The sequence below is a fragment of the Globicephala melas genome, chromosome 20 (genome assembly GCF_963455315.2).
Source record: "Globicephala melas chromosome 20, mGloMel1.2, whole genome shotgun sequence".
NCBI lineage: Eukaryota > Metazoa > Chordata > Mammalia > Artiodactyla > Delphinidae > Globicephala > Globicephala melas.
In genome coordinates this window covers 48659722-48673279 of record NC_083333.1, presented here as the reverse complement: position 1 = coordinate 48673279, position 13558 = coordinate 48659722, and the positions used below count along the sequence as shown (strand labels likewise).

Below are 13558 nucleotides of genomic sequence, written 5' to 3'. Positions count from 1 at the left end.
AAATGGCTTCAGTAAGGGAAACCGGAGAGAAAGTCAAGCAAGAAGGTAATAAGAAAGTTTTCTTAATGAGGCTCTAACTTACAGAGGGCTCAACAGATGGGTAGGCAAAGGCATTCTCTCTAAACTGGCTCCAGCATTGCTTTCACCAATCATATTTCAGCTCTTACTCCTCTGATGCAGATGCCCATGTTTTGCATATTTAATTGCTTCAGTCATGAAATATACTATCTTGTTGAGGACTCTCAATCAAATAGCCTTTCTTTTTTTCTTTTTTTTTTTTTTTGCGGTACACGGGGCTCTCACTGCTGTGGCCTCTCCCATTGCGGAGCACAGGCTCTGGACGCGCAGGCTCAGCGGCCATGGCTCACGGGCCTAGCTGCTCTGCGGCATGTGGGATCTTCCCGGACCAGGGCACGAACCCGTGTCCCCTGCATCGGCAGGCGGACTCTCAACCACTGCGCCACCTGGGAAGCCCCATATAGCCTTTCTTTATGTTGAAAACATGACTTTAAAAATCCAGGCTAAATCTGTGTCTCTACTGTCAATGTAAAGAAGCAATATAATAATTATTACAGAATTACCTGCCTCTTAGGTATTTTTTAACTTATTAAATTATATCTATACTAACATTTCACTAGATAAGAGGAAACATAATAATTACGTCAGTTAGATATATGACAGACATATTAAGTCTATCACTTAGATGACAGATCTGGCAACATCGTCAAAATCACATATTCAGAATAGGGATTCCATTGTTAAGTCCCTGAAGTCTATTATTTGAAGATACGCACTTCTGAGATAAGAAACAAAGGTTCAGAATGATGCTTAAATGTATAGATTATTTTAAAGTTTTTAAAGGACTTTAGCATCACTTCACTGACCATAGTAACACCTTCGTAAGAGCAAGTATCATTACTGATACTTTACATTTTCCAAGTTATTGAGAGGTGGTCTAGAACTGGAAACTAGGCCTTTTCATCCTTATCCCAATGCTAGTCCATCGGGAATTCAAAAGGTCTCACATAAAATGCATTATATTATGTATTTTATTTAGAAACCACAGAATCATCAGTGACTACCTTTCTTTCAAATTGTCTAATTCTGTTCTAGTCCGACTGTGCAACATCTCACAGGTTTGTCCTGTCTTCTCTGTAAACAGCCTTAACTAAAGCCCTCTCATCTTGCTCCAGGATCACTGTGACTCCACTCCCCCCACCACCCCCACCGAACCTCTTATTACAACACTGCCAGGGTGATCTTTCTAAGATGCAGTTCTGATGGTGCCGTTCCAATGCTTGAAAACAACTGATGGCTTGCTACTGCCTACAGTGGCGGTTCTTCAACCGTGCAAGTAGAGCTGCTAAAATAAAGTCATATCCATCAGCTTAATTCACTGGAACAAAAAAATTAAGGAATAGAGACAGTTGCTTTTTTATTATTTTTCCCCCCATATCTTTTTCTCACATATTTGGGACTTGCTACTGTTTGTCTACTGAGCAGACCTATCAAAATAACTAAACAAAGAAAACCAATATCAATTCTGAAAAAGTTACCTACACTTAATCCAACAATTAGTTATTTTCACCCCTATTGAGAAGTAGGGGGAAATGTTCTCGTGAACATTGATATTACATAAATGTCATGTATTTTCCAAGTCATATGATAGAGTTAAATATATGCTTAGATGACCTAGACCCTAACAACTTTTATGTACTCTGCTTCTTGGAACCAGAAAACCACTTACCTATTATCCCCCTGTGAAAGCTCATAATTCAATGAATAACCCTTCACTGATGCACCTGCCTCATTTCCTTTTATCTTTTAACACCTGTCTCCTGAATTAGATACTGAATTCATTGAGGACAGAAGCAACATACTATTCTCATTTAAACCACAAGTTCCTGACACATAGAAGTCACTCAATAAATACATGAAGAAGAAGAATCAGTGAGTTTTATTATACAAGAGAATGAGACTGCCAACTATTTGTTACAATTATAGAGTTTCGTAACTTTAGAGCAAAGTCAATATACTGTCTCTGTTTCCAGTATAACATATAACACGCTATAAACATAAAATAAAATTGTTTCACAAATATTTTACTTCATGCTGCATAATACAGCTAGGCAAGAAATGAAGTCTGATTCAACAAAACTCCATTAAAAACATGTCTGTTGATTTTTAGAAAGTTTCTTAAAAACATGCAGTACTCAGAGCCATCAAGTAAAATTAAGGATCCAGTGAATTCTACAAAACTGAATTATAATTGTAAAGAATTTTTAACTCTATGACCATAAACTGGATAATAAATATTAAATTATCTTTTCAGGCCTCACCTACAAAGAAGGCTGTTTCTAGTTCAATCTACATTTTTTCTCCTTAAGTAAAAAAAGAATCGAGATCAATCTCTACAAATGTTAGGGCTTAGGTATAGAAGTAAACAAACAAAATCCTGATGGAGCTGGAATCACTACTTCATTATTGCAAGTAAAATTCTACAAAGCAAAAAGCCTGCTGATACAATTTTCACAATGAAAAGTGCTTAACTTTTTTCATGTCAGAAACAAATTCCAATTTCATGAAACTTTATTATATCCTAGTATCCTCATTTTTTAAAAGAAATTTTGAGCCCACCAGATATCTCATGGCCAGGGAATGTGAACAGCTAGAGGCATACTTAATGTGTGCTAAAGCTTATGGTATACATTTGTATTAAATATCTTACTTGCCTCAGTCTGATTACTTATGGCCTCTGGCCTATGGACCAGTGGTAATATGCATGGTTGCATTAAAAGTCAGCATTTTAAAATGAAAGCTCAAAATACTCTATGGAAGGAAAAAAAATGAGAACTACTCACGGCCAGCAAGCAGAAACTGATAATACTGTACTGCATCTGCAGCGAGGAGCAGAGGGTGGTTTGCGTTAAATGGTGGTTGCAATTCATTCCATTGAGGAGTTCTAAGGAAACAGCAGAAGAATATTAATATTCAGGCTTAATAGATGGGATGTAAATCATCATCACTGTCACCACTTACAGACATTGATATAAACTCACACTATCTTTGTAATCATTAAAATGAACTTGTTGGAGTGCTGAAACCTGAAACACAAGGCCATCTGCTTAGAAAGAATAAAAGGTGGCAGTGAGTCATACAAATTACATACAGCCAATATTAGTTTAAAGCAGACGACCCTTCAATACGATAGACAAGACATTCAAAACACTGAACAGAGAGGAAGTGTGGAATTCAAATGTCACAACTAATTTTTACCTAATTTCTGACACTTGTTAGAGCTCTCTATTCTTAGAATATGTATACATTTTAAAATAAAATAAAAGCAGATAAAAATGGCTTAAAAAAACACAGTTAATGGTTGGCTTATTAAAGACCTAATTAGCATCTGAATGCCAAAATAAGCCACTTATTTCAATGATGGTGCAGTAATTTTAATTAGATCTGCCCATTCCTAAATAGCTTGATAAATAAGATATTGATCAGATCAATCCAGTGCAGTAATGTACTAGTAAAGAATGGTAGAGCCTCCAAAAATCAATATAAGAATATTTTAAAATGTCATAAGAAGAGAGATCATTTTCATATCCATTTTTGTCTGTTTCCTTCCATACATGTCAGGACTAATTTTTTCTGTCTCTCCTATACTATTGTACACTATATTGAACGGATTTTATCCTAGATCTTATTTCTCCATCTTTATACTAGATTACAAAGGTTCTAATGATTATGTTCTTTTGAGAAGGACTCTAATTGTTAATAAACATTTTTATAGTGATAAGCCATTATATCTTGGGGAATCACTTTAAAGGAAACCTTCCAATCTATATATATTAGTTTCCATTCCCCATAATGGCTATCTCAATGTACTTTCTACTTGCAGTGAGCATGAGACTGGAAATAGGGGAAGCACGAAAGCTCTTTATGTGGGATAGGAAAAAAAAAACAAGTCCTAGAAAAGGTAACTCAAAGATGTGAGGAGAAAGAAGTTCAAAGGGAGGTCTTCTCCAAGGCATATACCAAAGACAACTGAATACATAGGACCACACAAAAATTTGTACATGAATATTCTCAGGAGCATAATTCATGACAACTAAACTGTGGAAATGCCCATCAACTGATGAATGGATAAACAAAATGTGGTATATCCATGCAATGGAATATTATTTGGCCATAAAAAAGGAATGAAGTTCTGCTACATGCTGCAACATGGATGGACCTTAAAAACATTATACTAAGTAAAGGAAATCAGATGCAACAGGTCACATTTTGCATGATTCCAATTATATGAGATGTCCAGAGTAGGCAAATCCAGAGACAGGAGATAAACTGGTGGTTGCCTAGGGCTGAAGGGTTGAAGAAAAATGGGGGCAGGGAGGGGATGACTGCTAATGGGTACGGGATTTCTTTGGGGGGTGATGAAAATTGATTGTGGTGATGGATGCAAGACCTAGTGAAAATTCACTTTAAGTGGGTGAATTGTATTATATGTATTACATGTAAATTATATCTCAATTAGAAAAGGAATGGATTATAAAAAAACACAACAGGGATAAATCAAAATAATTTTGCTGGGAGAAAAAAGACAAAAAGACTATGCACTCTGATTCCATTTATATAAAATTCTAGAAATTATAAACTGATCTATAGTGACAGAGAACAGACCAGTGGTTGCCTGGGGCTCAGTGGGTGAAGTAGGGATAAAGGGGGGCAGGTGAGAGATTAGAAAGAGGCATAAGAAAACATTTGAGGTGATGGATATATATATAATGTTACTTATGGGGATGATTTCACAGCTGTATACATACGTCGTCAAACCTTACCAAATTGTACACTTCTAATATTTTATATCTCAACAAAGCTGTTAAAAAAAACCCCAAAAAACAAAAAGCAAAAAGAGATACTACCTAACCAGAGTCCAGCTGGCTCGGGGAGATGTCATCATTTCCAGTGGGGTGTCATCGCTGATCTTGGGTGCAGTGCTAAGCGGTCGTGGCTCCATCATGTGCTCCACTAAGTTCCCGTAGCAGCTAATAATGTAGAGGGATTCAACTACAACTTGTTTGGACTGATCTACAAAACAGGAAAACAGATCCTGCGTATGTGATATTGGCATAAAAGGAGCACAGCATCATTTTTACAAGTTATTGACCCTTCAGTCCGTTCCTGAGGTTGCTGAGAGAAAATAAGAAGGCAGGAACTTTTTCACATGGTGCCTGCTCCTTGCCTAAAAATTGTCTCTTATAAGTAGACGCTAACGAATATGAAAAGTTCTATGCTATCAAAATATTTTTAAATTTAAGCAATTTATTTCAAGAACGACATAAATATACTCAAAATTCTAGTATGCTCAAACAATATTATAGTCTTTTGTATTTGCCTGAAGTGTAGTAATTTGTCCCACATTACGAAAAATGAATGGTATCAGGTGGGACAGGGAAGGACTGACAGAAAAGGAACCCTGTATGGACTAAGATTTAGTTACACTGGATGCACCAACTCAACTGCAGGAGAGACCCTTTGCCTAAATCAGCCTAACTTCTCATCTACTCTCTCTCAGAAAACTTCCTCCTTTAAACTTCTGGATTAAAACAAACAGACAAATGAAAAACACACACATGTCCTCCTCCCCCAAATCCTTGTCCTTCTTTCCTCTCAATCCTCTTCCTTCTTTCCTCCCACGGCAAATGAAGACCAGTCATACTTTGAGGTCAGGTGCTGAATATGGATCTAATCAAATGACTTTATAAGGAGTACACATGTCCTCACTACCAAACCAGGTTTAGTCCTCTATCTTGGGTTTTACAGTAAACCTAGGAGCATATAAAATCCCTCATGAATGCTGGGTGGGTTACCTTATCTCTATGCCAGAGGACTGGATTACAGCTGCTTTGAGAAAATGGCTAATGACCAGTAGTGGGACATAAAGGGGTAGCAAGTTAAAAGGGTAATTAGAACAGAAGCGAGAAGCATTTGAAATCGAGCTTCACAGAGGGTTTTAACTAGTAACAAAAAGTCATTTCGATAGCATCATTAAAGCTGAGGAGGTAACAAAAAAATAAAGATGGGATAAGAAAATGGAAGGCTTGCATACTTTACTGTATCCTCTCCCACTTAGGTAAAGAGCCTGCTGTGCCTGGGATCCTATTTCCAAGGAAAGGGCCACTGAAAGGCGATAACAAGGGAAAGGGCTGACGTCTGACTGCCAGTATTAAGCGTAAGGGAGAGCCATTTTGCCAAGAACAATACAGCCTGTGGAACCTGTCAGAAAAGTGCCTCACTAACAACTCAGTTTCTGACCTACTTTAATAGTATCACAATAATAAGAGGAAATTTTTAACACTCAAAATTAAACACTTGGTCCACGAATGCAGGCACTCTTTTCTAAACAGAAACAATGAGGAATCACATACTAAAAGAGTAATTATATAAGTTGACTCTGGTGGTCAAAGGAGAGATTTAAAAAAAAACAACAACAACACTATATAAATTCAAAGGGACAACGGTCACCATAAAAGATGATTCTTATTTCTGAGTGGGAGCCTGTTTTTATCTTTTAATTTATAACATGGCAGAGCTGTTGTAGATTATTTTTTAAGGACAGATTTAGCATTAGAAAACCTGGGTTCAAACTCTGATACCATAACCTACTAACTAGTGATCTTAGCTAAATTATTTAAACTTACTGATCTCAAATTCTTCATCTCTAAAATAGGGATAACAACGGTTTTCCTCTCCACACTTTATAGACAATGGCATGAAATTAGTTTGAGAAAAATGTAAAAGTTACATATAATGGTATGGAATTGACAGCACTGAGAACACCTGTATATTGTCACCAGCAAAACAAAATAAAAACACTCAGTGGCCAATTTATTCCACATTTACAGTGAGAGGATAGCCTGTCTTCTTGAGACTTGAATAGTTGAGGAGAGACATGCTAACTGAGTGGGAAAATTTTTTTCTATTGTTGGGCTCAAGATTATTCAAAGAGAACTGCTCTGAATTTTCCTCAAGAAACAAAAATTACAAATGGCAAGTTTAACTTCAATAAAAATACGTACCTTTTTCTCTTTTCAGACCTGCATTATTTGCAAACCACGATCGGGATGTCCCAAACGTCGCAGCCACGCAAAATTCTCCGCCCATTGATTTGCTGGGTGAAATTTGTGGAGGTGGTTTAACTTTGCTTAAAAAATAAAATGATAGTAAAAAAAGAAAAATTACCATGATAAAATCATGGTCCTTGATAAAATGACATATTTCCCTTAAAATTTGCCCCTAAGTATTCAAACGTTCCCACGTGGACATGCATTTTGCCGTAAGTATAACTGGTGGTTGTGAGACTGTGATCTGCAGTAAAAGTAAAACTAGTTCAAAGCTCCAGAGTATTATCGGAATAGCAACTTAGACCAAGAAAAATTAGCTTCTTTTTGAAGAATGTGCTGGCAAAATCCAAGTCAACCCATTTGAGATAGATAACATTTCCCTGGATATTTCAAAGTGGAACAGTAGAACCAGCAAAAACATCTCACGATAATAGAATAGTTTATCAGTTCACTTCAATATGTAAAATGTGGGACTGACAATACAGTTGAATGGAGACAGCATGTATGAAAACACGAGATGATACAGAATGGAATCCTGACAATGCTCTCAGACATGTATGTATGGTTAGACAATGTCTGGTGAGTAGACCTAAAGATCTAGGGCGATTACAGTCACTGATCTTCCTATTTCTTGTTTATTTTTTCTTTGTGGATTTGTGAAGATGATAGGTCAATTTTTATTCTGCTTCTCCTATGTTTGAAGACACATTAAGTAACTCCTGCTACTTCACATAATTACCATAAAAAAGTACTTGCTGTCCTCTTTGTTTTCCCCAAATCAGCTTTGAGCTTCTAATACCATTGACTTCTGATATCAACCTTTCATCTTCTTGCAAATCCTGTATCTCTCTTCTTTCCCAATTTGTCAAAGACTGCCCCAAAGTTCTTTAGCAATTTTGTCAGGCACCTTAGAGAAATGGTGTATTACTGTCTCTGACTCGTAGACCAGGAAATAGCCCCACTGTACACTGGTCAAGATCACAGCCCAGTCGGAGCACAAGAATAATGTTTCGCCGCTGCTAGTCAGTCTCCAATGTCAAATAACATTATTTCTACCTTCGTTTGCTCACTATCCTTTATCTCTTTATCTTTTAATGAAGTACGGTTAGACAGAGAAAGACTGGGTTTTGGAGTCAGGTGGAAACACAAATCCGAATCCCAGTGCTGCCACTTTTTTATCTGTGTGAATTTTGATTAGGTTATTTAACCTCTCAGTGCTCAGACAACTAATATATAAAATATATAAAACAGAAAGACAGCAATGCCTACCTCTTAGGGTTATTTTACGGTTTACAGCATTTTATTTGTTCTCAAAGTGTAGTCCCTGGCTAGTAGCACTGAGAACCTCTTAGACATGCAAATATTCATCAGGCCACACCTCGCTCTGGAGGTGGGGCATGACAATCTGTGTTTTTAATAGCCCTCCAGGAGATTCTGGCACACGTTCAGGTTTACGAACCACTGTATTAGGTAACGTGTAGAAAGCGCTGTGAATTCCCATATCACAGAACTCAACGCTATCTCCTGTATAGCACACAGCCTTCAACTAATTTTCAAAAAATCAGACTTCACTTTGGCAATCTCATTTTCCAGGTGTTATGACACCTGAAATAGTCTCTCACATATTTTATTTCCTGAGCCTTCTGTTTTGATGTCTTCCTTGTAGGGAAAGCAAAAAGTCTGGATCAGAAACCACTCTGCTTGGTCTCTCTGCCTTTGACCAAATTCATGTAATGCACATTGCCGTATATGCAAAGGCCTCGTCTTTCCATCATTAACATTTCTTAAACACAACAAGTTATTACCCATAAAAATCACATCCATGCCTAAATCACCAACACTAGTCACAGTCAGACTTCCACTGATAGGGAATAAAATGACAGTTTTTTTATTTTTAAGTTTCTGTAAGAAAATGCATCTGTTTCTACCAACAATTTCACGTTTTCCTTGCTGCATTTGCCACAGCTGCAATAACCTTTGCAAAACCAACAGAAGAGAAGACTCCCCTCCACCTACACCTGAACAAACAAGCACCTTCCCTTGGTTTCTGGGTAACCGGCACCAGAATTGTTCTTTCTGGTTATGATGCTCTCTGTTGTACTACCTTAGAATGTAAATTTTGCTTCAAAGCCTTTATTTCCATCACTGAAATGCTGTAAGTTCCTGTAACTAGCATCTTTTAACTTCCATTGGTCAGTTTTTGGAGGCTGGAAGGCAGAGGAGAGAGGAAAAAAACATTCCAAAATTTTTTGAAAGGTGTTTCAACTGTGTGACTATGTTTTTACTAGAATCACCATCAAGCAACAATGATCCCACAAAATGTACGAGTTCAAAGTTCTTTGCAAATTAATGAATGCTATTTTTGTTTTTGTTTTTAAATCATGTGGTAAAAGCAACAAGACAGAAAACAAGTAGCATGCCACTTCTTAAGAGAGTCTATGGTGCATCTACGGAATGCATCCTAAATAGATTTTAAAAGTTGCTACTGGGCCACTTAGCTACCTTTGTAATATAATAATCAATTTAGTCTTTAGCCAAGCAAATATATATATTTTGTATGTTCATTAGCTTACAGTCTAATCAGTTAATGTCAAAAGCTAAAGTCTTTTAGGCTTCTTTAATGTTATACATAACTCAGCTTCTGAACACACAACTAAAAAGCACCAACACAGTATCAATTTACATAAACTCATTATCTCCTGCAGAGAATAAGTATCTTAGGTTAAAAGTATTCTTAAAATTATGAAAAAATGTTCATTTTTATTCTTATACTTCATTATTTCTTCTTGTTCTTCTGATAGGGCCTTCATAAATCACATTAGTACAAGTTTGTGTTTAATAAGTAGTTAAAAGGTTTTTATCCCTGAAAATAACTTGCTACCTCCTGCATGACACAGTGCTGTGTACTGGGTATTTAGCATATTTGGTGAACATATTCATAACAAGTTATTTCTATCATCAACCTACCTTTGGAATGACTGTGGTATTTAAGCAAAACAGAAATTTAAAATATGTGCTATGTGTACAAGATTTTCAGAAAAATAAAAAGGAGAAATAATCTAAAGAAAAGATTATTATTATTAAAGTATTTTCTATACAAAATACCCAAAGGGAGAAAATTTAACATTGATTCAATTTGCCCTTTATCCTAAAATTTTAAAAGACCAAGACCAGGAATGTTGGGTGGAAGCAGAACTGAACTTTTTCCACAATGACCCAGAATATTTCTATTGCAAAATCACCTTTTGTCGGCAGAAAGATAAAACATTGAAAAATGATACATACGTGAAAGGAACAAAAGAGAAAAGTGCTAGCCTTGCAAATCATGCTCACTTATAGACTGATGACCCAACCATTTTAGGAAAGCATTCCAGTACTAGCCTTTTTTTCTTTCTTCCTCTCAATATCTCCCTTTATCCTCTGAAAGAGACAATAAATCCTATTACAAGACATTTGCAAGTATAAACGAATACCTCTGGGTGTTTATTAATTTATTAAATTAATAATTGATATAAAAAATAAAAATTTTCAATGTATATGGGGGTCCAGAAATTCAATTGTGTTGTGGTTATAAATGAGTACAAAACATACTGATAGTGCTGGTGGACTCCTTTCCACTGAGAACTCCTGCTCTTTACCCTCCTGAGCCATACATAACCCCATGTTCAAAAATTAAAAGAAAAATTTGCCTTAACTTGTGAGCAAAACATAAAGAACTATGGAATGAATTCAACCTTCACCACATCAGAAAACATCACATTTACTAAACTTGAGACAAGAGACAACATAATCAAAAGTAAAATTAATGTACGATGAAAAAAACAACAGCAAATAAGGTGCTGAATTAAAACTCAGGAGTTTAACATTTTGTCATTTCTTCTGGGAGACCTAACCATCTAACCATAGAATGAGAATCATTTTTAATGCCATCAGATGTTCTACGGACATTAACATGATGACATCTTTAAAAATATTTACGAAGACTATTGAAGTTACCCATTGGCTTTTTCTGTATTATATAATTCAGTCAGAGAAACATATTGAATTTCTCTTGCCTGTTTTCTTTTCCTCCACACTCTACTGCAAAGAAAAAAAAAAAAAAAAGCAAAACTCTAATGATATCGGCTTTAAAATTATAGCAAAATTATGTCTATCTGGATAATTTTACTATGTTCTATAAAATAGGATACAAGTGGTGAATCTGTGGATGGCATGAAAAGCAACAATGAGGTCCAGTGCCTTGTTTAGGACACAAGCATGGAAAAGAGCTAAACTGAGATAGAAGCACCGTTTTCTTTCCTTCTCTAAAACATAAGGGTACAGTCAATATTTCAGTTTAAATCTTAGACACAATATTGATGTAAGAATTACAAGTGGTATTACGTCTTTGTGTTAAGGAAGAAAAACTTTTCTTTATGCTCCTCACTATGACTGGGCTTTCAAAAGGAATTCAGCAGTTTTCTCTCATTCTCAACTGTGTATTCTAAAATAAAAACTAAGAGGGAAAATGAAAGTATTTATTTTTAAAAAAGATATTGATAATATATCTAAAATTATTCTATCACAAATTATTCTTAAAGATATGAGATTTCTGTAAACCTGCCAGATAAGATTCTCCTCTCCATATAAGTCTTTGCTTCTAAAAAGGAAATTATATTATTTTTTTCAATATTCTCAGAATAACAAGATTAATTTAAATTAGCTATTTATAAACAGATTGAAGACTCGGTGCTAATTAAAACTTTAAACATAATTTGACATGTAAGTTTTAACTCTTCTTTAAAATTAACCTTATACACTACAAAGATATATTCAAATGGACTACCTCTTGTCTACACTGTTGTGCATATATTTTTTCTTTTGCTAAGAAAATCAAAAATAGCAATAGTTTAAACATGATACTACATGCCAACTAGGAGCTCGATAAAAACTTGTTACTTATTTGTAATATTGAAAGCAAAATTCATTTTTAAAATTTCACAATGGCTATTTCTCTTAAAATTTCTGCATTAAAAACTGTATCATGTGTGTGATTCTTACATCATTTTATGCCATTATTTAAATTCATAAATCTTAGAGAATACATAATCTCCAGAATGTAGAAAATGGCTAAAGTGTCGAAGATGGTCTGCATAGTTAACTTTCTAACAAGCTTATTTGGTTGGCAAAGGAAAAGATATTATTATAAACTGACTCATCTGAAACTGCCTGAATTTAAATAATTAAAACAGTTTATCAAAGAATGAAGAATTAGTAGAAACTGTGATCAAACAAAAGTAAAATCTTAGCTAAATATAAATGTTTCAAATGAAAATTTATAAAAAAAATTTGTATGAAACTTACATAACATTGTAAGAGGAACTATAAAATTTTCATATTCTTCCAAAATACAAATATTATCCTATATTGGAAGTCCTATAACCTGATGAAATAAATAACTTTATTTAGCATAATGTTTTATTTCAAAACAGTAAATAAAAACATTCTCAGGTTGAATGCTAAATAGCATGAAAAAATAGTAAAAGCTCTTAAAACAAAGAAGCTCTTATAAACAACATGGAAGAAGTTGTCAAATTTATATTCATTTTGCTGCCTTAATTTGAGGTTTCATTAAGATCTTAATGGGAAAAACATGCACCACCAGTAAAGGAACGTATTTTAAAGGAGGCTCTTTTAGGCTAGTATAAGTGACTAAAAACGAGTTTCTTGTGAGCTAACGATGGCATCAAACAAACCACAAAGCAGTCTTCTAAAAGACAAGCAATGATTTAAAAGTCTACTATATTTCATATATCCCTTTCTTTAATCTGGCTCTTTTAATCTTGTTTCAACCTCAAATCATTTCTGGTTGACAAGTACTTTTGCTTAAATTTGAGGAGCACATAAGCTGTTGAAGGCATGGGCTTTTCTTATTTCACATACAATGTTCGTCATTCTATCTTTACTTCTACGCTAAAACTTCAATCTTTATTAACATACTAAAACTTTTTTCTTTGTACTTAGAATGAGAAATTTATCCGAAGATGGAATTTAATTCTAAATTGAGTCTACAAAGAAATGTTGTCATATGTTGAATCTGGCATTTAAAAATCAACTGTTCACTACAAGCTCCTGAGTAAGATCCATGTATTTTATTTGTTTTGGAAGAAATCCGGTTAACACAAAGAATGAAGGTTGACTTTCAGGGAATTTTTATTCCTGTATACCCTGATTTTGTTTACAATAGTTTCACAATCTATATCCTAATTTTGATGCTGCATTTCAAAGAGGAAATTTTTATGATGATTTATCACCCTATTCTAATATGACAATGAAATTTTCAGATGTTCCTGTGGCATATGAACACTGAAATTAGTTTGTGTCAAATTTTTAAGTTTCTTTTTGTCCAAGAGAAAAATGATTGGAAGGTTTTCTCCTAGTATAATGGGACA

The 13558-nt window shown here is 34.9% G+C and overlaps 1 protein-coding gene across 3 annotated transcripts in view; it reads right to left on the bottom strand.

The window, feature by feature from the left end:
- Nucleotides 1–13558, bottom strand: part of BCAS3 (BCAS3 microtubule associated cell migration factor) — a 573053-nt gene that overhangs the window by 311286 nt on the left and 248209 nt on the right. For all 3 annotated transcript variants that reach the window (XM_060290805.1, XM_030881822.2, XM_060290806.1), the window contains 3 exons: nucleotides 7083–7207; nucleotides 4926–5091; nucleotides 2862–2962 (listed from right to left, as the gene is read on the bottom strand). In XM_060290805.1, the coding sequence (XP_060146788.1) occupies nucleotides 2862–2962; nucleotides 4926–5091; nucleotides 7083–7207 (392 nt within the window). The remainder of the gene's footprint in view (nucleotides 1–2861; nucleotides 2963–4925; nucleotides 5092–7082; nucleotides 7208–13558) is intronic.